General features: G+C 37.2%; 2 protein-coding genes across 2 annotated transcripts in view; one reads left to right on the forward strand and one right to left on the reverse strand.

Moving 5' to 3' along the window:
- CENPF (centromere protein F) overlaps positions 1-21,004 on the forward strand; it is a 33,703-nt gene extending 12,699 nt beyond the window's left edge. Inside the window, exons 10-20 of the mRNA XM_063391037.1 lie at positions 1,254-1,376; positions 4,026-4,161; positions 4,642-8,084; positions 8,607-10,889; positions 11,447-11,587; positions 12,630-12,806; positions 13,603-13,764; positions 15,014-15,200; positions 15,896-16,375; positions 17,666-17,859; positions 20,327-21,004. Coding sequence (XP_063247107.1) covers positions 1,254-1,376; positions 4,026-4,161; positions 4,642-8,084; positions 8,607-10,889; positions 11,447-11,587; positions 12,630-12,806; positions 13,603-13,764; positions 15,014-15,200; positions 15,896-16,375; positions 17,666-17,859; positions 20,327-20,527 — 7,527 coding nt within the window. The 3' untranslated portion in view covers positions 20,528-21,004. The remainder of the gene's footprint in view (positions 1-1,253; positions 1,377-4,025; positions 4,162-4,641; positions 8,085-8,606; positions 10,890-11,446; positions 11,588-12,629; positions 12,807-13,602; positions 13,765-15,013; positions 15,201-15,895; positions 16,376-17,665; positions 17,860-20,326) is intronic.
- Positions 21,005-21,144: 140 nt separating this feature from the next.
- LOC134547281 (spermatogenesis-associated protein 7-like) overlaps positions 21,145-25,677 on the reverse strand; it is a 60,303-nt gene continuing 55,770 nt past the window's right edge. The window contains exon 13 of the mRNA XM_063391035.1: positions 21,145-23,741. Coding sequence (XP_063247105.1) covers positions 23,619-23,741 — 123 coding nt within the window. The 3' untranslated portion in view covers positions 21,145-23,618. The remainder of the gene's footprint in view (positions 23,742-25,677) is intronic.

Below are 25,677 nucleotides of genomic sequence, written 5' to 3' on the forward strand. Positions count from 1 at the left end.
AGGTAAAATAAATCTGGAAAAGGAGCAGCTAAGGCTGATTACAAGACGCTTCATGTAAAAAAACCCCAAACATGCAGAGGTGTAGTTTGATGATAGAGCTACTGACCAACAGTTTGGAAAAACAATCCCATTTTCATGTACCCTGGCCATGCACTCCTCATGTGATCCTGGAGATAGCTGATAGAGGAGATAAGAGCAAAGAACATACTACATTTAAATTAGCATATGTGTATACAGAACCAAGTGTTTGCTATCAGTTTAAGTCCCTGAACTGGTTCTCCACAAAATCAGATGAGTGTGATGGCTTGTGTAAAGAAGATCAGTATGAAGGAGCTTTGGCAGCAGCTAGCTATTAAAACACATTAGTTTTCACAAACTCCCAACTTTAAGTAGGTTAGAAAGCAGCACAAGCCTCAGGAGTGTGTGAACAGGAAAGAAGAAAAAGCCTCCAAAAACCCTTAAGAACATTTCTCAAGCAGCAGAGCTGAATTTCTAAAAAGGACCACAAGTTCCTGAAAGTTATGTTGAGAAGCCCCATTTACAAGCAGCCTGGACTGAAACATCATTTTTAAAATTGCCAACAGCTTTCTTGCAGGCTTGTTTTATTTTAGAGATATAGCTGTGGGACTACATTCAGTCAAAAGTTTTACTGGAGGCTTCTTTATTGTATGCATATTATTTTGTATATGCTTACTGAAAAAAATATTTATTTGAGAGGACAATAAGTGCCTTTTACTTCCTCCTCAAAGAAAGGTAATTTATTACTTGATGACCCTGGAATAGACTCTTTTTGACCCACTAGTGTAATTTCCTTGCTTTTTAATAGTGCATTTTAGGGCTCTTTTGAAAGAGTTAAAACCTGCTAGTTTTTTATAACATCTGTGGCAACAGAGCAACAATTGCATTTATGATCCTAACTTTCTGATTCACATAGCTTAGCAAAAAGGCAGTTGTATTCCAATCTCTTTTCTATCCTGCAGATATCATTGTGGTGATGTAGCTGCAAGTAGGATGAATTAATCTTGCTTTAGACAGTGTAGAAATGTCTGCATTTTAGAGACATCCCATCTTTTTGGTCAGAAGCAAAGGAGTGGAAAGGCAATAAGCAGCTTTTATCCAAACAAGAGTAAAGCAACCCTTGGGTTCATGGTGGGATAAAATAATTGAGTTTCATTCTGTAGTAGAATGTTGAGTTCAAGAATGGGAGTTTAAAGAAAGAAGTTGTGCCTGTGATTGCAATGTTGGTTTTCCAGGTAATGGCAGCAAAACAACGCTTAGAACATGACACCAGCAATCTCACCCAGAAGCTGTGCAGAGCAGAGCAGGCTCTATCAGCAGCCCAGGCTAAGGAAGCTGACCTGATAAGAAGCTTTCAGGTGAGCAATGCTGAGGAGCATTTGGCAGAATTAATACTATAAATCAGCAATTTATAAACACTTAATACTCTAGAGCATTTGCTCACAATTGTGTTTTTCCCCATAAGCAATCTTTAAACATTTTCATAGACTACCTTAATAACTCATCCTTGTTGTAACAAAAAATGAGACCTTCCCTAACACTGTGGAAATTAGTGCAGGTTTTGAAGTTAGCTGTGTGGTTAGGATTCATTGCTGTAATGCTGATGATATGGTTCCTAGTTCATGTTGGATTTACTTTTAAAAAAATAGATTGTGTTTCAAGAGATTCTTGCTTTTGGTACCGAAATAAAAATCAAATAATAATAAAATGCGTGTTTGATTTTGAAAGTAAATTTTAGAATCATTGACTGCTGCTTTGACTCCTACTGTTAAACTCAATGATTTTGTACAATCACTGTATCCTCTTTTAAAAAAATATGCATTAATATGCATTATACTTTTTTAGAATAAGACCAATAAGTCCAATAAATATACAGTGCTGGAAAAACTTTCTTCCAAATGAAGATAAATTCAGAGAAGTTTCTGCATGCTGCCAAACTACCTCACACATGCAGAAACCTTTTCACTTTAAAGTTTCATCTCTTCTCAGCCACATTTTTCTGCTTTGGTGGTAACCAGAGCAGCTACACTTGAAATTGTTGCAGTTTTGCCACTACAGACCTCTCAGTGCAAACTTTATCCTTTATTTAGAGAATCAGCAGTAAGTAGGAAAAACAGCTGGATACCTATGTAGTCTGTGTCACAGTTTAGTTTTGTTAAACGCTCTCATTTTGCTTGTTGCCAGTTGTCATCAGTAGCTATAAAATAAGCTGGCATAGTCTCTGCCAAAAAATTACCTTCAAAATTCTCAGCAAAAATCTAAAGTAAAATAGTGGGTTTTGTTCAGATCATCACAGACATTTATATGGGTTTAGTATATTGTGGAAATTTAGGTACATTCTTGCTGGTAGATTACAATGTCTGAGAACATTCCTAGCTGTAGCAATGTGACTGTTCCTAGGACAGCACTTTGCATGGGTTTGGCCCAGCTGGCTGGCTCTCCCTCATACACTGACTTGTTGAGCAAGTCCAGAGGAGGCCATCAAAGGGATGGTCAGAGGAATGGAACACCTCTCCTACAAGGAAAGGCTGACAGGATTGGGTTTGTTCAGTCTGGAGAAGAAAAGACTTTGGGGTGACCCAGTTGTGGCTTTCTAGTCCTTGAAGGGAACCTACTGGAAAGATGGAGAGAGACTATTTAGAAAAGCATATAGTGACAGAACCAAGGGCAAATGGTGTCAAATTGACAGAGGTTAGGTTTAGATTAGGCACTAAGGAAAAGTTCTATACCCAGTCTAGCAAGAAAGGTCCCTGCCCATGGCAGGAAGGTTGGACCTAGATGAGCTTTAAGGTCCCTTCCAACCCAATGTATGATTCTATGCATATAGGGAATGTTTGCACCAAATCAAAATAATTGGACCTTTCAGCCATTTTAATTCCTTAAACTTGTTTGTTTTTCTCTCTGTAGATCACCCTAGGTTTTATAATGAATGGCTTAGTTTAGTTCATGTACTTGTATTGCATTTGTGCATGCAGCTTTGAATACAAGGGGTTTAGATGCTTGGACTTCTTTGAAAATTTATTACGATTGCCAGGAAACATATTCATTGAAATTTATATGTGACTGGATTTTTTTTAAACTGTGGGTAAGGAAGGCTCTGAGTAGAAGGGAAGGCAACTGTTAGCGACAGTGACAATTTTAATTGTGTTCTGAGGGTAGTTTATTTATCTTGTGGCAAAAACAACCCTGCCACGCCAGCAAGGTTTAAGTTTTTTCATTCAGACCTCCCCATTTCTTGAGCTTTGCTTTTGTGAAGCAATGCCCATCTGCTTCTAGTAAGTGGATGAATAATTGGCAGTCTGTTTCCATTCGGGCCATGACAGTTCTGTGCCATCTGTTGTCCAGAGCACAGGAGTTTGGAGAAGGATAAGTCTCTTTATAAAAACTTTTGTTTGGTTTCCTGGGTGCAATGTAGTTACACAGTATTTTTTGGTGGTGGTGATAGTGTGTTTTGTTTCCTTGTTTGGAGTTTTTTTAAATCAATTTATTTGAAAGAAAGTGCTGTTAATAGCAAAGCAACCATCTGAAAGTGTAAGCACTTCTAACTAAAATTTGACCAGTGTTGCCACATTGTTGATGTTCAGTGGAAAGAGAACTTGTTTCTACATGATGACAGCTGAAATCTTATCTACACATTTCATGTTAATTTTGATGCCATTGCAGGGATTTGTTTACCAAGCTGCTTTGGGAAAGCAGCCTGATTTCATCAGCTTGGATTTGGTAGAATCTGCCCTGTCCCATCTCTTTCTGTGAGGCCGCGTGGAGCTGTTTGTTCTATGCTAACAAGGAGCATGCTGACTGCGTCAACTGGCAGCATCTCTCAGATGCTGTCAACTTGTTAAGAATAAAAAATTCATCTTGTGTTTCCAAGCAGTGCTTAGGAACCCAGGCATAGATGCCCAAAGTCTCAACAGGATCTAATGGAATAGCTTTACTTTAAATGAACTGAGTCCATTGATCTTCTTATCAATTTACATGAAATATGGCCTTATTTGGTTTTGGTTTAGGAGGTGAAGCAGGAGAAAAATCTTCTGAACTGTCAACTTGAAAAGAAATTGCAACAGATCCACCAGCTTGAAGAGGAACTAAATATGATCAAGCAATCTCTAAAGCAAAGCCAGAATCTTGCAGAAGAGTTGAAAAGTGAGTTATGATTTTAAATTTACAAAACTCTTTCTGAATATTTCCTGCAATGCTGTAAGTTTCATTGTGAGTTAAGTAAAAAGTTTCTGCTGGGGGACATGATTAATGGTTTTTTTAGAACATTGTGTTTGTTGTTGATGAAAAGAAGTTCCTGAATGTACATGTACAGTTCCTGAAGATACACTGTTTTGAAAATAATCCAAGTGTCCTTAACTTATGAGCAAATCTGTTTTCATAGAACTTATTTTAAATAGAAAACTTCTGTTTTGCAGTTCCTTTGTGGAAAGCTGACTGTGTGTAGTGCCTGATAGCCTTAAGTATAATATAAACAGCCTTCAGTGATATAACTTAAGTGTAATGCTTGGCAGTAGAATGAGAACTGAAAATAGTAAAAGTAAATAGTAACACCTCATGTAGAAAGTTATCAGTACACTTGCCAATTTTGACTGGCAAAGGATTTGATGGTATTTTTTTCTACAGATAAGAATGCTGTTCAGGAGGTAGAGCTGAAGTTACTGGAAGAAAAATTTACAAGGCAAGAGAGCTCACTTTCACTGGAGAACCTGAAAATAGCTTTAGCTGACATGGAAAAGCAACAAGAGTCTACCCGAGGTCTCCTCAAGGAAAAAGATAATCATATCAAAGAACAAGACTGTAAAATAAGTAAGATGGAGGGAGAATCAGAAGCTTTGCAGAGACTCCTCGAATTAAAGCAGAGAGAATGTGAAGAATTGCAGAAAGAGGCTACTGTTTTTTCTCAATGGAAAAATGAAACTGATCATCTTATAAATAAACTTAAATCTGAAAAGGAAGGTATGCAGGCTCATATTAATGACTTGGAGAGTTCCCTTCAAAGTCAGCAAAGCAAAAATCACGAGCATAGTGAGAAACTTAGAATGATGCAGGCTGAAAGTGACAGGAAATCCACAGAGATTAGAGAACTTAAAGATATGCTGGAACGTAAAAGTGCAGAATTAGAAGAACAAAAAAAAGCTTTTGATGAACTTAAACAGAAAGCAGAATGTTCTGATAAAAAGTACTGCAAAGAGATAGAAAATATGTCCTGTAAAATATTCCAGCTCACCAACCAAGTTGCTGAAGTAGAAGAAAAGTTACAATTGGCAGCAAGTCAAGGACTGCAAAGGGAGCAGTGCTATCATGACCTGCTTGGTGAATATGAAAAAATCTGTTGTCTTATAAAAGCAAAAGATACTTCAGAAATGACAGAAGATGGAGAAGTTAATCTACAAAGCAGACAGGATAAGACTTCTTTACATAATATGCAATCTGCAGCAACTGACTCCAACACTGAGGATCATGGATGTGCAAGAGCTCATCTAGAAATTGGAAAAACTAAGGATCTGGCCAATTTACAAGAGCAGATCTCTTTTCTTGAGAGTTCTTTAGTGGCTCAAAAGCAGCTGAATTCAAATCAGCAGCAGCAGTATGAAGACTTACTGCAAATAAAGAGTGAAACAGAGCAAAGGTTATTTGCAGTAGAACAGATGCACAAGAACTTTGTGACAGAAACTGAGCAGCACATCAGTAACTTGCAAGCAGGTATTTCAGAACGTCAGGAATTAGTTGAAAAATCTTCAGCTATTCTTGAGGAAAAGGACATGCAACTGCAAACTCTAAATGAAAGATTAGAAAACAGAGAAGTTGAGCTTCAGGATTTAAAGATCAATAATAAATTGCTTGAGGATTCACTAAGGCAGCTGAAGATCATGTCTGAAACATGGGGTTCAGAGAAGAAGGACATGTCTTCAATGATTTGCTCATACAGTAAAAAAATTGGTGAACTTACTGAAGAAAACACAGCCCTTAGGGATTTAAGCAGTGCTTTAAAGCAAGAACAAATAACTTTACTGGAGGCAAATAAAAATATTTATGATAGTTTAAAGGAAAGAGAAGAAATAATTTCTGAAATGTCTGGAAAACATGAAGAGGAAAGACAGCGTATTGAATCAAGAGCTGAAGAAATCAAAACAGAGCTTGAAGTTTTGCAGGCCAAGTATAAATCAGTAGAAGAAGAAAATGGAAAAATTATGAACATTCTGAGAGAGCAGACAATTGAATTAGATGAAAAAAAAGCAAAATTAGAACAAGAGAAACAGGTACTTAGTGAGAACAAAGATATCTTGCATAAACTAATAGCCTCAGAAGAAATAAAAAAGGATTTGGTTAATGAACTGCAGCAACTGCAGTCCGAATTTTCCAACATCCAAAGTGTGCCTTCTGTGGAGCTTGACTGTTTAAGCCAGGAAAATTTAAATGTCAGGACAGAACAAAATACAATGCAAGAGAAATGTGGCCTTGTATTTCAAGAAAACGAGCAATTGGGGAAGGAACTACCAACAAAAAATGAATCTCTAATGTGCAGTGTTAATTGTGAACAGAGACTCTGTTCAGAAGAGTTGAGAAAATCCATAGAAGAAAAGGACATTGAGCTGAATAAATACCAGGTTAAACTTGAGCTCCTTCAAATGGATTTTGAGGATAGCGAACTCTCTCTAGAGAACTGCAGGTTAGAAGTGCTACAACTGGAGACTGCTTTAAAAGGTATGGAGGCAGAACTTGAGAAAAGTGTGAGAGAGAAAGAGAGGCTGCAGCAAGAACTACTGTCTGTTAAAGAGCTGAAAACTGCAGATTCTTCACTTGCAATATCAGAGAAAGATGGCCACTCACTGGAGTATAATTACGGTGACATTTCCCAGGATTGTGGCAAAAGGGGAATAGATGAAAATCCTTCATCAGTGTTGCTGGCATCCTCTTTGCAGGTAACAATAAACCAGCTGAGTGAGCTTGAGAAAATGTGTGAGAGGTTGCAGAGTGAAAATGCTGCGTTAGCCTCTGGATTCAAAGATGCAAAAACCAATGGTACCACAGGTATTGAGGAAGAGGAGAAAGATGATATAACGAATGCAGATAGCAATTTAAAAGCTGAGAAAGCTGTTCTTCCTGATGAACTTATGGATCAAAGTGATAACAGTGAATTGAGAATGTGTTCTGATAATAAGGAAATGTCCTTCAGACTTAAAGAATGCAGTTCTCCTGATTATGAAGATTTAAAATTGTCCAGCAAAGAAATTAAAATACACTTTGCTGAAGTAAGAGAGAAGCTTTTGACTTTCCAGAATGAACACCTAAAATTATATGAACAGCACTGTAGTATGAGCTCAAAGATATGGGAGCTGCAGTCTTGTGTTGAAATACTGAAAGCAGAAAATTCCTTGTTGTCGACAAGTCTGAGCAGTGCTCATGTGGATTCTGTGCAGGTGTCACTGTCATCCAGCCAAGATGACACGCTCCCTAATTTAGATGAAACTAAGGCAACTAAGGGTTCTTCCTCAGACCTTTCTGTAAATCCCTGTTTGTTAGAAGTTAGTGATGTGGTTGATTCTTATAACAGTGGTTCATGCAAATGGACAGAGGAAATGAATCAGACAGACAGTTCTGTAGAAGTAATTTCAGAGGGTGCAAAAGAAGTTTTGGTTGAGAAGTGTCATAATGATCACAGTTTGGACTCTGTTAGAGAGCTCGAGAGTATTATTCCAAGAAAATCTAGCCTTGAAAGTAGAATTGAAGAACTTCAGATGCTCTGTCAGACATATGAGAAGGCCATCAAGGTGCTTGAGGATCAGTTTCATGTTCAAGAGAATATGAAAAATGAGGAAATACAAGAGCTGAAAGAAGTTATACTTTCTGAAAGGAAAGAAATAGATCATCTCAAACAGCAAAATCTATCTGAAAAGGAAGAATGGCAGCAGAAGCTGAATAATGTGACTATGGAGTTGGAGAGCAAACTGGCAGCAGAAAGAAAACAAACTGAGAATCTCTCCTTGGAGCTGGAAGCAGCAAGACTCCAACTACAGGTCCTTGATTTAAGTTCTCATTCACTGCTGTTTACAGATATTGAAAATGTGAGTAATTGCTGTAATGCAAATGAGTTTTATGTAAATCCTTTGATTTGTGGTCACCCAAATAGAATTTTTGCAGTAAAATCTATTTAAAATTGTGCCCCACAGAAGCAGTACTATTTTTTGGAGAAAGAAGAAAGATAATCCATATTTGAGCAGTGATCTTTGTCCCTTTAGTAATACTGATAATAGTTCACTTTGTCAGATACCTATTTTCCCAAAATACAGAAGGATGTGGTGTCTTTGCACATAGGCTTTCAGCAAATTTATCTGAAATTTCTCCCTCGATACCTTTAAAACCTTTTGGCCAAAGATGTGTGTATGAAATAAGTGTCAATCCTTTCTGTAAGAAAGGAGACTGGGGAGTAGGGAGAGATGATACCTATTTACTCTGTATAAGAGCAAAAACTCTGTGTAAGTTGTTTGAAAATAGTTTAACAGAAGTTTTTAAAATTTCCTTGTTTTTTCTTACATGTATTCTTCCCCTTCCTTTTTTTTAAATTGATTGATTCTTATTCCTTGCAGAACATAGAACAAGAAAACAATAGTCCTTATAAATTGAGAGTGCCTGTGGAAAACTCAGCTCTGAAAAAGAATCTTAAAATAATCCCCATTGAGAAAATGGCTGCAGGAGATGCCTCTGTGTGTGAAAATGAAACTGAGACTGTTGAAGCAAGATTAATGGAAGATTATACGGAGGAAATTTCTAGGGAACATGAGTTAGGAAAAATAACCAGCCCCTCAGACCGTGCCAGTGCATTATCATTTTCCAACAGTAGGCTTTTGAGTGCTGGGTATTTCTGTGAAAATCAAATAACCACTGAAATGCTGCAGGAAGAGGCAAAACAACAGACTGCTGACAACTTGAAGCTGATCTATGAGGTAGAAAAAAACCCAAATCATGTTGATTTAAAAATAAAAGCTGAGCAATCAAACTTGGAGAAGAACTTCCAGGAGGCACAAATAATTTCAAATAGCTCAGCTTTTGCAGAACAGGAGGGAGCTTCTGTAGCTGTTAAGGAAGAAAACTGTGGCATAAAGGAAAAACAAACACCAGTTTCTGTCAATAAGCAGGACTTGTCTCTTCAAATAGTGTCATTAGAAAAAGAACCTGAGAACCTAAAGTCTGAGCTGGAGATGTGTGAAGTTAGATTACCTAATGCAGCAGACACGTTTGATAATGTAGAAATGACCAAGAGAGCTGGTCAGGAACAATTTCTTGCAGCTGAAAATGAATGGAGGAGTCCAAAATCTGAGCAAGTTAATATTGAGAACCGTGCCTTGTTCATAGAGCATGACATTGAAATGCTTCAGGCAAAATGTCAGCAATTAGAAAGGGAGAAGGAAGTTAATCTGAAAACTATTTCTAGCTTTCAAGAGCACCTTGTTTCAGTCACAGCTGAGAGAAACTATCTTGGCCAAGAACTGAGTACTTTGTCTGAAAGCAAAAAAGAGCTGGATCAGAATTATCAAAAGCTACAAGAGAAATTAAAAGAATTAGAGTTAACTAAAATGGATTCTAATGGATTCATTAGGAGGTTAGAGGATGAAGTGAGGACACAAGCAAATCTGCTTGAGGCTGCAAAATCTGATGCAAATCAATTATCCAGTGAAAAAGACTATCTTCTTCAGAAGCTGCAAAGTTTAGAAAATGATGCTGCATTTTGCACCTTAGAAAAAGAAAAATTCCAGAAAGAAGCAGCAGATTCAAAGAAAGAAAAAGAGCTGATTGCAACAGAGTTGGGAATGATGCAGCATAAATTAGGTTCATCAGAAAATGAAAATTCAAAGCTTTCCAAATCATTGGAGGGCTTGTTAATGGAAAAAGGAGAACTTGCTGCGAGACTGAGCGCAGCACAGAAAGAAGCAGACGAATTGCGATGTGGAATTGAGAAGCTGAAAGTAAAAATTGAGTCTGATGAGAAGAAAAAACGTCACATTGCTGAAAAGCTGAGAGACAGTGAACGGAAAGCTGACTCTCTTCAGGATAAAATAGAGAGGCTTGAAAGGGAATTGGAGATGTCAGAGAAAAATCTAGAAGATACAATTATTGAGTTGGAGACTGCCAAAGCAGAGGCAGAAACATTAGCAACTGAGATGGAAGAGATGACTGAAAAGCTAAAGTGTTCTAACTTACAAATTGATGTCATCACCTCACAAAAAGAATCTTTGGCTAAAGATTTAAAAGAAATGCAAGAAAGATTCCTTGAACTAGAGTCGTCAAATTTGACTTCAGCAAAACAGTTGGAAGAAAAGGAGGAAGAAAAGATACAAATTAAAGATGAGCTTGAAAATACTGTGGCATTGCTGAGATCTGAGCTCAAAGATGTGACTGAGAAATTAGAGTTTTCATGCAAGGAGGAAGCAGATGCTAGAGCAAAAGAGCAAGTCTTGATTAATCAGGTGGCTTGTCTTGAGCAAGATAAAATAATGCTGTTACAGGAACGTCAGGAAATAAAAAATGAAAACATCAGATTGGATCAAGCAAGGGAAGTACTTGTTCAAGAATTGATGGATTGTAAACAAAAACTCAATGAAAAGGTGCAGGAAAATGGGGTTCTTGAAAAGCAGGTGAAAGAAACAGAAGCACTGTCTTTGCAGCTGACTCACATGCAGCATGAACTTAATTGCTGGCACCAGGAAAAAGAGAGGCTGCAGAAACTGATTGCTGAGTTGAATCTAAAGAAGCAACATTTTTCTGATGGTGAAACCTCTCTCGATATCCTGAATGTTCTAAAAATGTCTTATAAGGACCTTGAGAAGGAACTGGAATCTACACTTTGTGAAAAGAACACTCTATGTAAAAAGGTAATATGATTTCCATTAGGGTAGAGTTCCTTTTGTATGAGCAAGGATAAAGTGTCCTCTGGGTTTACCACTTCCTTAATAAATTAAATCCTAAAATAATTTTAACCTCAGACTTGTGCAGGAAACATCCTATTTTTAAAATTTTGTTTTCCATACAATCATAAATTTTCATTGACATTGCAGAGCTGGGAAGCAGGATATTGTTTTGCATAGGATGAATGAGAAGGTAGCTTGAAAATAGACATAGAAGTTTACGCAATCAAATAATGCAGGATAGTTTCCGTTTTCCTGTGGAGGAAAAGGAGGAAGAACAAATTGGTACTGAGTGACTGAGTTTTTGTGTCAAGAATAAATACTTTAAAGCTTCAAAGAAAGTGAAACAACAATAGTGCACTTGCCATGTGAAAAAAATCATTAGCCTGTTGTGACTCTTGTTAAATCTTGACAAACTATGGGAATAAAATAATTCATCTTAGAAACTACTTGTTACATGTAAGTACGTTCTCTGGAGGTCATGACACATGTATTAAAAATAATTCTGGAAAATTTTATTTCAGGTAAATGAACTGACTGAAAGTCAAATTGAGCTGCAAGTCAAGCTAAATAATAGTGAGCAGAAGATTGCCAAATTACAGGAAGAAAGTAATAAGCTTGCTGAAGAAATGCAATGTGTTCAAGAACATTCAGAAAAGAACCAAGTGAGTTACTCCATCTGCAATATTTTTGTGTAGAGGGACAGATGCTCAAGTACAGTACATGGGTGGAGTCTGGTCAAGGGAGTCTTTGGTAACGTACAGTATTAGAGGTTATTGCTTCCAAGTTTCAAAAAATCCAATGTTCTCTTCTGAGATAAAATGATTACTTAATAGTTTTTTCTGTCATCCTTCCATCCAAACTTTGTTTTCTTGGCATAAAGGCCACTGCTGGTTAGCTAGACATTTTTCCTAGTTGAGAAATTCTCTACTTTCAGGCTTTCAATCATCAGACTGAGGAAGTCAGATAAGAAATAAAACATTTTTTGAAACTACTTTCAGAGTTTCAGTAGTGCTGAAGTAATTCAGGACAAAGTCAAGGAAGAGACAATTTTGGAGCCTTTATTTTTAATTTGTTTGCATTTATTTTTGAGAAGCTATTTTATCATGTAGACAACCTTAGGTCTTATTTGTGAACAATATTGTGTCTTCAAACCAGTTTATGTGGTTGTCTGACCTACTAGCTTTATTTACAAAATTCTGTGGCCAGCGACTTGTTTCTATTGTGGCATTGAGGATTTGGAGTGGGAAAAGAACAGGGATTTCTGCAACTTCTAGAAATCCTAAATGGAAATACAGGCTCGCTATCCAAAAACTAGTAGTAAAAGTGGACAAAAATTCAAATGCTTAGGAAGTTTTGTCATCTGAAAGGGGGTGACGAAAGTGACCCTTAACCTCTCAAGTCACTCTCAGAGGAAACAATATTGGAAGAGGTTAAGCTTTGATTTTGGCAGTGCTGCTTGATTTAACACTGTTGGCAAACTTGCACTTATTATCTTTCAAGAAAATTTTCCTTTGCGTCCTGTCCTACCTTTTCAGATGTTCTCTTCTTTGATTAGAGTGTGTTTAGGCACTATTAAATATCTTTTCCTTGCCTAATTGTTTTTGAAAATTCAAAGATGCTTCAGTTTTAAATGGTGTAATGGGTCAACTCTTTCTCCATTGAGATAATTCCATATACCAAAGAATGTGCCATTACTATTTACAGATTCAGCTGCATCTAATAACTTCAGAAAAAAATGAACTGGCCAGGAGTTTGGAGATGGTCCAGAATCAACTACAAGAAAAAGAAAGTGAAATTAAAAGAGAAACATCACAATACAAAGACAGATTACTTCAAGCAGAGAAAGAGCATCAGGATGCTCTGACAGAAGCAAATCGAAAGGTAAATCAGAAAATAGGAATAGTGCTGTGAGTTTTTAATTCAGTTCTGTGTATTTTACAAAATTTTGTTGATCCTATTGCAAAAGAGTTTATCTTTGCTAACAATATTTCCAAAATCTACATGTACTTACCTTGGAACTTAGTAAGTGTCAAATTGACTTTTTTACATATAGTGAGCACTTCAAAGTTAATGTATCTCACAACTCAGTAAGCATTTAATCTATATAAAAATTCACTGGGACTATAACCTTAAAAAAGGAAAACAACAACAATATGTTTAATCCAGGAAATGTTTGTTTTGGTAGGAATAGAGAAGAAAATTTAACAACGATATAAGGGCAAATTTGTTGGGAAAACATTTGTCATATGTGCTATATGCAAAGAGCTATCAACTATTCTGCAGAAATGTCTGTGAACATTTACTTGAGGCCAGTAGAACACAGGCAAATAACTTACTATTATTGTTTTTTAATAGTTTTCATTCTTATTAATTAAAAATTTCATTCTTATTAATATAAAGTAGATGTAAGATACAGTTACAGTAAAGATACAGAAAAGTTACAGTAAAAGATAAGGATTTTCTTCTGACAGACTTCTTAGAGGCAAGATTCTAGTATTCAAAATACATACTTGAGACAAGTTGCCCTTTCAATTTTAAACCCCTCAAAGCATAACTATTCAATTTGCTGTGGAATTCCTGTGGGTTTGTGATATGCTGTTAGGTACATCTTTAAAATACAAATCAGTGTCCTTTTTCACTGGGTATCATAGTAATTAGGCACCTTTTCTTTCTCTAGAATGAAGTAGAAATTGAGGCCTGTCATGAGAAGATTAGTTCACTGGAGCACTTTATCAGCTCACAAAAATTGGAAATTGAGCATTTGAAGTCAAATAAAGAACAGCTCAATAATTCCCTTAAAGAAGCTAATCAAGCCTTAGGAGAACTCCTAAAAACTAAGGTAAGAAAAACCCCTAAGTATGACCAACTACATGAGATTCCAGACACTGTGTAGCAAAATAAACATAGAATTGGGAACCTGAACTTTGGCTTGACTTTGGTACAGCCTTTGTTTCACTAAAGGTATCATAAAGCCTGGAGAAAAAAACATTGGCAATATTAATGTACATTAGAAAAATTCTGCCATGACTGAGATCACCTAGAATTGGTTTCTGTGACCCTAAACACAGCAGTCTATTGACTACAGTGAGCATTGCAGCTGAGCTAAAACGTGGTTAGAATTCACTCAGTGAGACTGTGCAGTGTCTCAATTTTCTGTTTGTGAATTACTTTGATGGTAAAATGTACCATGGTCTATCCCTAAGCATTAGTCTTGAGAGATTGCTCTTGATTCAGCTTTTTCAGTTCCATTTTATATAGAATTCTCATTACAGCTATTAGCTGGTGTAATTCTCTGGCAGAATTGTTCTCAGGGATGCTGGAATATGAGTTCCACATACTATAGCTACTGATAACTGGGAATAGTTCTTCATGTTCTTGGTTTGTTTTTTGGTAGCATAGGTCCATATACTGAACTTCTGTACCAATAATCCTGTCTGGCAATAGGATCCCTTTTCTGGGTGATTTTGGTCTTTTTTTGGTGCTGCTTCAGTCTATCATTGATTTCTGGCTCCAGCTCTGTTCTCCCACTTTAGGAGTTAGTGTCGTTCTAAATGCATTCTTGAAGAAGCAGTCAATTCAATTTATGTGCAAGTAAACACTGATTTACAATATGATTATCTTGCTCAACAGTTCTTTATTCTTAGGGCCCCCCACTGTGGTGTGAGTTTGGTTAATAAGAGCAGTCCAAGGATAAAGTCCCATGGTAGTGTCAGAGGAGCAGAGAAGGCTCCTAGCTGTGCTCACTCTGTGGAATTTGCACACAGGTTGGTCCCAGACCAGTGGGAGGATAAAAGGTTCGGGTTGGACATTGTGAAGAATTCCTTTGCTATAGGAAACCGTGTAAAGCATTGGGAGGGGCTGCCCAGGGAAGTGGTGGAGTCACCACCCCTGGAATGGTTTGAGGAACAGCTCAAGGTGGCCCTTAGTGCTAGGGGTTAGTTGATATGGTGGTGTTCAGTCAAAGGTTGGGCTCGATGATCTTGGAGGTCTTTTCCAACTTCAGTGATTCTATTACTCCATTTGATATTATAATGTCTAAAAGGAGGAATTATGTTTCTGGTGAAATAACTAAATTTCTTATTTTTCAGGCTGATAATAGTAACATTATAATTCAGCTGCAGAAGGAAAATGAATATGCCCACAGTAAAGTGCAGATGTGGATGAAATCCTGTAAGCAGCTGGAACAGGAAAAGGAAATGTTGCAGAAACAACTAGCTGAACATGATGAGCTGCTAAAGAAGGAAAATCTGAGTGTGGCAAAGCATAATAAAGAAGGTAACTGAATCTAGATTGTCTTAATGCTTTCTTAGTGGTGCATTAATTTGTAAAACTTTCTTGTTCCCTGAAATGCCCACTTGCATATGCAGCTCTGGTACAGAGCATGATTCTTAACTAGGATAAAAAATTACAAGTGCAAGTGTCAAACCTTTTCAAAATCTAGCTAACCTTTTTTTCTCTTAAAGTTCTTGTTTCTCTTCTCAGAAACAATACTAGGTTCTGAATAAATACATTAAATGCTCCATTTTTGGTGTTGAAGAAAAGGGATGTTTTTCTTATTAAATAAGTTTTGTGTGGAAGTTCTTTTATCATTTTCCAGCAGGCTTTTCCCTCTGATTCTCGTGCTTTGTTTGTAATATTTTAGCTCACCTCATGAGATGCACTGTACTGTAAATGATACTTAAAGCAAATTGAGGGTGCATACGGAGTGTTCAGAAATTACAAAATGAGAGGGAAAATGTTTCCCCATGCACTGGCCAAGAATTCTTTTCAAAATTTGCATATTTGTTCTCTATTTAACAGGGACATTATTATGTCTGTCACATTGCTGAATTTGTTTCACAGTAATTGTTTTATAATTGCACTGTTACGGAACATGTGTAATTAAAAGATGCACGACCATCACATTATAAATTCTTATGTATGCATCTTTTATTATGTCAGTTATATAAATAGTCTTTTTTTTTTTAAAGATGCTGATGATAATGCCATTACAGAAGAAATTAAGTTAAAATTGGAAGAATTGCAAGAATCTACAGAAGTGAAGACCAGAGAAGCAAATGAGAACTTGGAGAAATACTGCTCTCTAATTATTAAATATCATAAACTAGAGGAAGCAAATGAGATGCTAAAAACACAAGTCAGTTTGTTGAGTACTCAGCTGAAACAGGGAGCGAGTGATGCTGTCAGCACTCCTTTGCTGAATTCAGAGAAGTCATCAAGAGAGAAGAGCAAACACTCTGTCAAAGACAGAAGGTCGGATGAAGATACTACTAAGCTTTCAAGTAAAAGGCAGAGATGTGAAGACAGCAGGAAAGAAAATGGAGAACCAAGATCTCCTGCTCCAGAGACTGTCTTGAAAAAGAAAAGGAAGTGTGATGTCTCTCAAAATCTGCAGGATCAGGACAACACTGACTGTGAGCTGGATGGGCTTCCAGAAATAGTGCAAAAAGGTATTTATTATGTGTTGTAAAGGCAAATGTTCTCTGAGCACAGCAGGTGTGCTTTTCTCTTCTGTTTTGTTGAATGGCTTTCACTCTGAGTAGGTGGCTATGCAAACATTTTTGGTGACAGTGATGGAAGGTGAAAGGAGTCAGTGAGAGATGTGGCAGTAGGTGCCATGTGAGCTTTTGTGGAGCACTGGTGTTAGACCGGCAGAACACATTTCTGTTGGATTAATAGCTCCCATTCTGCCAAAAGTTAAATGGTTGTGGAAGTCTCCTGTGCTCCCATCACCTCACTCACAGGTGCAGTGTGCAGTGAGGCAACTGGAGACCAGAAACTGGTGAGTATTGGTGTTTGGAGGGAAGCCCAGGTGCGTTCCCCAAGTGTTTGCTTATTTGTGTGCTTTTATTTCTTTCTACACCAGTAATTAAAAGTGGGTTAAGTTGCAAAATGTTAAATTGACAAGAATTCCCTGAGTTGAAACTGACTTGCACACAGCAGTAAGACATTAACATCTTCATGAGAATTCACTTTCCATCTCCTATGAATGCCATGAAATTAGATGGCCTGATATTCCATATAATTGTTCACTGCAGCAGAGGGTAACTGAGAAGACTGCACAAATCAGGGCTTGAAAAATATCAAGTAAGTTCAACTACCTATTAAGTTGCCCTTTATAATTAATGTAATTGCCATCATTAAAGGACAAACCATATGGATACTGAATAGCCCCAACTTTGGTGGTCACTCCCAGAAGTCAGGATTTCTAAAGCTAAACATTATTTGCATTTCACTTTCTTACCAGCATTACTATATCTTCTAAAAATATTCTTGTCTCGAGGACATATGTGCCATTTCATGTTTGACTTTTAGGCTAGAGAGAGAGATAATAAAGAGTCAATTAAAATAGATAATTAAATAGTTCTACACAGAGAAAAGTATTAAAAATCAGGAGTATCATCTCACAGTACCATGAATTAACCAGTGCTGGTTTTCAGTTTGAAATTACTCTCCACATAATAATGTACTTGTAAAGAAATGACCAAGCACTTGTTTGATTTTTCTTTTTTTCCCTATAGAATTACTCTTGTAATTCAATGGTTGTTCTGTGATATCCGAGTATTGCATTTGAATTTTGGAATATGCAAGATCTATTCAGCAATCTCTTTGTTCCATTTTCTCCAGTGGAACAGATGATTTATTTCAATCAGCTGTTTTACTGCTATTTTGAAAAAAGAAATCCATTTGAGGGCTGTGATTGCTTTAGCTGGTTTTTATGGAAGCTGTTTATTTTTCAGGGTTTGCTGACATCCCCAGTGTGAGGGTCAGCCCTTACATTTTACGTAGAACAACACTGCACCTCAGATCCAGTCCCCATCTGAGCTCCTCGAGTGAGAAGAGGCCTTTGCCTCCCCAGGACTCGCAGAAGTGCAGACCAGGCCATCGTGGTGAGCGCTGCTCTTCGACACCTGGTGGCAGCAAACCACAAAAGGTAACTTGGAAAAAATTGATCTGCGTATAAAAGTCATTTATATCGTTCTTTATGTTCCTCAACAGTACAGTGGAGAGAAGATCATAAATACTGAATGATGGAAACATGACACAGTTCTTGACCATAGTAGCAATCTGCAGATTGTTCATGTGCTTATATTGGTGAGCTCATAGGAACAACTGGTCAGAAATGTAAATTCAATATAGGAATATTTTCAATTTCTTATAATGGATGTTAAAGAGCAGATAGTCCTTGTACTGTGGCTTCTCATGTTGCAGAGAAAGTAACCACCAAAAAGACTAACCTCTGAGAGTTTGAACTTGAAGTTTTCTGCAAACAGCTTTTCTTGGAATTTATAGAATAACTAGAGATTTGAGAGGCTATTAAACTTGTGAAGAGGGAACATTTGGATAATAAAGAATGGGTTGTGTTGGAAGGGACATTAAAAATTAACTAATTCCTGCCACAGACAGGGACACCTTCCACTAGACCAGCTTGCTCATGCTTACCAGACTTTGATGTTATCAAAACAGATAAATACTACACAGTTATGCTTTGAAAGTGGATCTTTATTAAGAAAAGGTTAGTAAATGAAGTTTACATTAACTCTGTATTTTCAGTAATAGACACATTGCTGAATGTTTCACAGTACATCAGAGCAATGTGTTCTAAGATGATGCAAATGCTTTGCAGATTGTAGAAAATTCTTCCAACTTTAGGACAGAAATAAACCTTTTGCTGTCCAAAACCTCCTCCAAAGTTTGTAACCGTGTTATCTCAAGTTGAGCAGTAGGAGAACAGTTATTGCTAGCTCTTTGTATTAGGGCTACACAGAAATATGTCAGTAGACAAAAATCCTTCCAGTTTGCCAGGTTACACAAAGTATTCTTTTGATAATCTTCTGTTGTCAAATTCTTTTGACCGCAATCTTGCACATAGCTTTTTGATTTTTTCTTTTTTTTTTCCTTTTTTTTAAAAAAAGTTATTTTGTATTAGAATATAAAGTATGTTGGCAAGCTAACAAAAGTAAGTAAAGGCAAATGCCACATAGTTTAGTGGATGTATAGCTTTTGAGGCCAGAAAGCACCGTTGGGAAAACAAATCAGATCAGACCCATAATTTTTTTTGAGCTATAGAAATAGGAAATTGGTGTTTTGCAGTGAGAGTGAATCCACTGGATTTGTGTGTGTTGTTTCAAGGGATAATCACCTCACTTGCCAAGAGTTGCTGCTTCTTACAGACATTGCCTGGAGGTCTGTGTTTTATTACTGTTTCATTAAGTGATGCCAATACATTTTATTTATACTCCTTTATGTCTTTTTCCCTATAACCTTAGAAACAAATCGTGTTACTTGTAAAGAATCTGATAGTGCAAAAAAAGAAAGGAAGCCTTGGTCACAGAAAGTTGAGCAGTAACCACCTGCCAGCATGGTGTGAGCTTGTTGTAGACCATAGTCAGGGTTATAGTAAATAACAATTACTCAGTAATAATATTTTCTAATTTAACTGGAGAAGGGATTTCCCAAACATTCCTGCTGTTTGTCTAAACTTGTATTGTCTAGGTCCAAGGACAGGCTACTCCTCACCTTCAACTAGATTGCAGTAATTAAGATTTCAGTGTTGGTTTTGTTCCCCCCAAGTGTAAATATGCAAAAGTCATCAGTTTCAGGAATTTGTGCCCTTCTGTCTTGGACACTGCTGAATATGTGTGTTGGTTTTATTTCAAGAGGATGTACATCTGGGAATTTCTGGAGGAATTGCTCATATTGCTTCATCATTTGTTGAAACTATTAAAATGTGTTCTTTCATGCTTTATATTAATACAGTAAATGGTGTGTCTTGTTTAAAAAGTGAAATAAACCTTGTTTCCTTCTCTGACAGGTACTTGTATCTAATTTATTTCAAATACCCAGTTTCAAACTGTTGCAAATTTCTCAAGGTGTTTAAAAAGTGCCTGTCATGTTCATATGCAAATTTATTCACTTTTCTACGTGAGTTTAATGCAGAATTTAAATTGAGTGCTTTGCACATCGGTCAAAATGTGAAAGCAGTGGTTTCTGCCCAGGTGTCAGCAGAAAAAAGTGACACCTATGCTTTATGTTTGCAGAATATGTACAGAAAAAATTAAATATAGCTCTTGGTACACACTACCAGGTACTTTAGTAAACAGCTTAAGAGTACTGTCTGTTCCTTGTGTAGCTTTTTTCTACTCCTGGAAAATAGCTTGCTAGCAGTGTAGCAGATATTTCATCTCATACCACAACAAAGCAAGAGTTATCAAGCCTCACTGTGTTATGTATTCAGAGTGATAAGTGCCTTAAAAATATGTTTTTCTGCTTTCAATATGTCTATGTCTTTTGCAAATTCCCAATATTTAGTCTTTTGCAGCAGGTATTTCAACCCAAGGCAGAAAGCTAATACGGTTTTCCATTACCAGTAAACAAGAATGTTTTTGTTTGTGTTACAGGAAAATGATGAGCAGCAGTCCCAAGCTTTTCCACCGATGAATTCGACATCAAGGTCACCGCTTCGCCTGCATAAACAATCCCCAAAACCTCTCTCTGATAATACTAGGGAGAGTCGTACAACACACAAAGCAAAAAGTTCCCTAAATGAACAAGAGAAAGATGAGAAAGATGAGCAAAAAGAAAATTGTAAGGTGCAGTAAATCTGATTTAGTCACTACTCAGAATAACTGGTGGTCAAAACCAGTTTGTAAAATAAGTATCTGAACTGTATGGAGGGCACCATTTTCTCTTCTCCAGTGAATAAGGCTATATGGGTTCTGCAGAGCTTCTTTGATAATGTTTACTAATACCAATAGTCACTTAAACTTGTGAAATAATAGTGAACAGATAAATTGATCTTTTTATAGAATTACAGAATCAAATTAGGTTGGAGAAGACCTTTGAGGTCACTGAGTCCAACCTATGACCTAACATCACTTTGTCAACAAGACCATGGCACGGAGGGCCACATCCAGTCTTTGCTTAAACACCCCCAGGAGTGGTGATTCCAACACCTCCCTGGGCAGCCCATTCCAATGCCCAGTCACTCTTTCTGAAGTGAAGAACTTCTTCCTAATGTCCAGCCTCAACCTCCCCTGGTGCAGCTTGAGTCCGTGTCCTCTTGTACTATTGCTGGTGAACTGAGAGAAGAGACCAACTCCCACCTGGCTACAACCTCCTTTTAGATGTAATTGTAGAATTATGATTGTAGCATTTTCTGTAAATACTTCTTTATAAATCTGTTAAAAAATTAAACCATAGAAAAAGTGGCCGCATGTTGCCATGTAATTAATTGTTGCCATTTTTATTGTGTAACAATGGTTGATTTACAAATGGAAAACAAACTCAGGTATCTAAAAATACTAGTTTCCAGGAAAAATGGGGCAAACACTATTGGATGATTCAAAGTGAAGCGGTGATTTTGCTTTCTGGGTGCAAGACAAAAATATAGAAACAGCCATAAAGTGCATCCAGTGCACAAGTCAAGTGTCCTGTGTGTTGGTATCCCTTCTTATAATCATACTGTGCAAATAGGGGTGAGACATGATTCAAACAAAGCCAGAGAGGACTGCCTTGTTTGCCTGAAACTAAGCATCTGACCATGTACTTCCCTAGCTGAAGATCTTGTGTTGATCTTCACATCTGCCAAATGGCCCTTAGCCAGCCAGGAATCCTCAGCAGGATGGGACTGAGCACTTTGTACCAGGCCACAAAGGACCCTGTAACAACAAATTTGTTCTTGTTGTACCAGCAATGGTTGTCTGCTGTTCCCTCTGCAGGTCGCCCTTCACCTTGACAATGCTTAACCTCAAATCTGTCTCTATGAACATTAATGAGGACCTGTACCTGCTTGTAGTGAGAGTGGATGTGTTGGGAAATGGTCAGGTGTCAAGAAATATCTGTATGGAATTCCTTTTCATTCAAATAGAAGTTAAGATTCTGGTATCATCAATACAAGAGAAATAATTCCATCCAGTTCTTGATAAACTTGAATTTAGGATGATTCATTACAAAACTGCTCCCCCCAGCTTGTTGATCTCAAAGGTCTAACTGGGCTGGCTTAGGAGCACAGACCAACTTAACTGTCTAGAAAAAGGTGACATCCATCACATCAGTCAGTATCCAACTAAACAGAAATTACTTTCTGATAATTCATATTATACTCACCTGGCCTGGACAGGGAAATCAAGCTCCTGTACCAGTAGTGCCCTAAAGCTCCAAGATGCACAGCAGAGAGGCATTTTTGCATTGTTATGTTACTATGTCAGAATGTTTCTTCTTTCAACAAAAGTGTGTAATAATGTTTTCTGCTCCTTGCAAAAGTAGAGTGGGTTTTTCTTTCTATATACATATCTCCATTATTCTGCCTTTCTTACAGTATTGTCTGTTTGAATGCAGTCAGTTTAGGAGGACAAATGATTTACTCATTGTTCTAACCAAAAAATCTTTAAAGGCATTCAACATTTGTATCAAATGTGTGTAACAGTCAGGCAAATGAAAATACTTTTCATTATTCAAATTATCAAAATCTTGCCATGTAATCTATCCTTCATTAACTAGATATACCTGTGCTTGGCATCACAGCAGTAGACCTTGCAGCTTTTCCTTAAACATCTTAAGTTGTTTGTTAACTCAAGTGTTAGGTAATTAAAACAATCCCTGTGGCACTACCCCTAAAGATATCTTCCAAAAACACTGAAAGGGGCCCACCTTAAAGGATGCATTTTATTGCCTCATCTTATGTCAGGATACTGTCAAAGCTCATAAAAGCTAAATTATTTCAGACCAGGTTTTGTATCTTGAAATTATTTAGGGATCATCTGTGGAATTACAGCAATTTAAAAAAGTATTAAGTGTCTTGAGGTAGAAGCATGGGTATGAAGAGACTTTGGTAGCCCATAATAGAAAAAACCCAAACAAAACTGGTGTGTTTTATTTATCCAAATCATTGTTTTTCTATTTTAATCTGATGCCTTGAAAAGTGTCCCACTTGGAGAAGAGTGTGGAAAAAACATCTATCTTTAGAAAGCTGTCTAATTTTTCTTAACCAGGAAAATTTGAACAACTATGTTATAATGAAAAAAAATACTATCAGTAGAAGAAAGCATTGAGACTTTAGTTGTTACATATTTTCCCACTTGGCTGCATTTTGTATTTTATAAGCCTTTAGATTTCATTAAGTGTGAAATGTTTTCATTTTGAAAGATTACAGTCTGGGTTTTTTTAGCAACTAGTATGTATTGGAGTACTGGGTAGTCTTAGCTTTTTGATGTAGGTTAAGATTTTAAAGAGGTCTTAGATTAATGCCTAAATCTGTTGAAATATTCTACATTCCCTTGCAATTGATGAGACTTCAGGTCACAATCCACATAGGGAAGCTCTGTCATGAACATAATTTCCAACCTCTCTGTATATCAAGCACGCAGAGCAAAAAAATCAGAGTGCCTGATCAGGATTCCTAGTAGGATTGCATAGGATACGTTTTGTCATCTCTCTATAATGAATGAAAGGACACTTGTGTGTGGCTTTCTGTTCTGTGAAAGTCCCTGTAAAAATGTCTTTGGTGCTCTGCTATTGTTCTTAGCATGCTAACCCTGTTGTTGCCATAGTGATACTGTGTTACATCACAGGAAGATGCATTAGCTGGATCTCTTCTTCACTTTCCTGTTTACCCAAGGTTTACATTGTAATTGGTGTAAAATCTAGTCTGCTATCTCAAGTGGTTTTGCATGCTCCCTGAAATGCCCTGAGCTAAAAGCATGCAGGAATGCTGGCATCCTTCTGCCATGTTCCCCCACAGCTGATGGAAAGGTCTGGCTGGTTTGTGGTGTTCAGCTCTTTCTTCAGACTTTGAACAATTCTTCTCATTTTTACCTAGTAATGAAAGAAAAACAAAAAAGGAGATTTGTTTGTTGGCTGCTCTTCCTGGATTCTTCTTATTAAAAATTAATTATTATTAATTATGTCTGAAATGATCTCTCAGGTGTCAGAATTTAAAATGTTCCCAGAATTTAAAATGTCAGATGCTGCCCTGCCTTGTGGAGCCCACTTGGCTCCAGGGGTGATGGATCATGAGTTCCTGCACTGCCCTGCAGTCCCACCCTTGGGGACTGTGTTGCCACTCCTATGTTTGTTCACTCACTGGGACCACTTGGAAGAGTCTGCTCATCCAGTGATGGGCAGTGGGAGGGAGAGATGGAGCTGAAACAAGAATCACACTCTCACTATCCAGCTAGTTTTGTTGGTGTGTCCTAGAGTTGATGCACATTAATAGACTTTTAAGCAGAAAGAAAAATACTAGGGCCTGGACTCAGAAGTGTGTATTGGACAACAAATAGTGCCCTACAAACCTTGAAGGAGATGACAGAGAAAAGTGCAATACACACCTAATTTGAAACTTCTCTGTACAATACATGACAAACAAGTTCCCTTTACACAGGGTGACATTGCTGAACAATGTAAACACTGTAGGAAAAAAACCAGTGCCACTCCATGGCCCAGGTGAAGTAGAACACTCCAGATTTGTCCCAGAACTAGTTTCAGGTGCCTTGTTCTTGCTGTCTGAGATTTCAGCTGTCTAACCCTTAAAATGATTCCACCTCCCTCTGCTTTGGCTATCTTATCCTAAACAGCCATAAATTACAAAAGGCTGCCAGTAATTTTCTGCAGAAAACAGCAATTGAGAACAGCTGTTTGAACGTAATGGTGTTGACAACTGTATGTAAGGTGAACTGTGGTGAAAGCAGACTGCAGGAGCAGTATTCAAAGGCAATGCGTGGATTTGCTTGATATAAGGACTAGTCTATCTATAATTCCAGGGACAGGAGATAAGAGATGACCTCTGCAAAAAAAATACATATATATAATTTTAATATAGATAATATCTAAAATAGAATTTATATATATATACTATATATATATTATATTTGTGTGTGTGCATGTTCTCTGATACTTATTTGCACACCCAAGCACTTACTTCAGTGTAGAGTTCAGAAACTCCATGGAATATAGGAAAACAGGATGTAGCTGTAAACCAGCTAAATCTGTTTGGCTTTTTGCATGGTTTTATTCCTGGAAGCTTTTTTAACAGTAGACAAATTATGATCTCTATTGACAATACAGCTGTTGAAATACTTCAGTGAAAGGTCTGATGGATGCATAGAAAAATCAGCAGCTCTTTGTATTTTGCTTTTCTGCTACTGTGCTTCATAAATTAAACAGATGGAAGCTTAGTGAGAATCTGCTCTGAGCTGGATACAGAGGTTCCTTTATTTCAGGGCTCCTTTATTTAGATGGCCTGCTGAGTACCACATAAAATACAGTGTAAATACATTTGATCTTTTGAAGGAAATCATCTTGATCTTTTTCATGAAGACTGTGTATCCACATCTGACTACTGATTTTTTCTTTTAGAGGCAAAATGGGAAGTTGGAAGTTATTAATTGTGGTTGAGGACTGCTTACATTCTCTTCTTTTCAGTATAGAGAAAGGGAAATGTTCTGTATTCTTCAGCATTGTTGTTGATATTTAGACTTATGTGTGGTTTTAGGCACTGCCTGGCACTGAGATTGAAGGTTTTAGTTGTTCTGAAGGGAGCATAGTTTGGATTAGCTTAATTTTGGGCTTTGATTCCGATCATGGAGGCTAGAAGTAGTAATGGAGAAGACTGATACTTCATCCTATGGGATTTTTCTTTTCCTTCAATTTCTTGCAAGCAATTACAGAGGAAAGAATCTATTTTGGGATTCCCAGATCTCCTACTTGCTTAACTGCTTGTTTAACTTGGTTAGCTGCTCTTGTCTTTTTGTTT

The sequence above is a fragment of the Prinia subflava genome, chromosome 2, assembly GCF_021018805.1.
Source record: "Prinia subflava isolate CZ2003 ecotype Zambia chromosome 2, Cam_Psub_1.2, whole genome shotgun sequence".
NCBI lineage: Eukaryota > Metazoa > Chordata > Aves > Passeriformes > Cisticolidae > Prinia > Prinia subflava.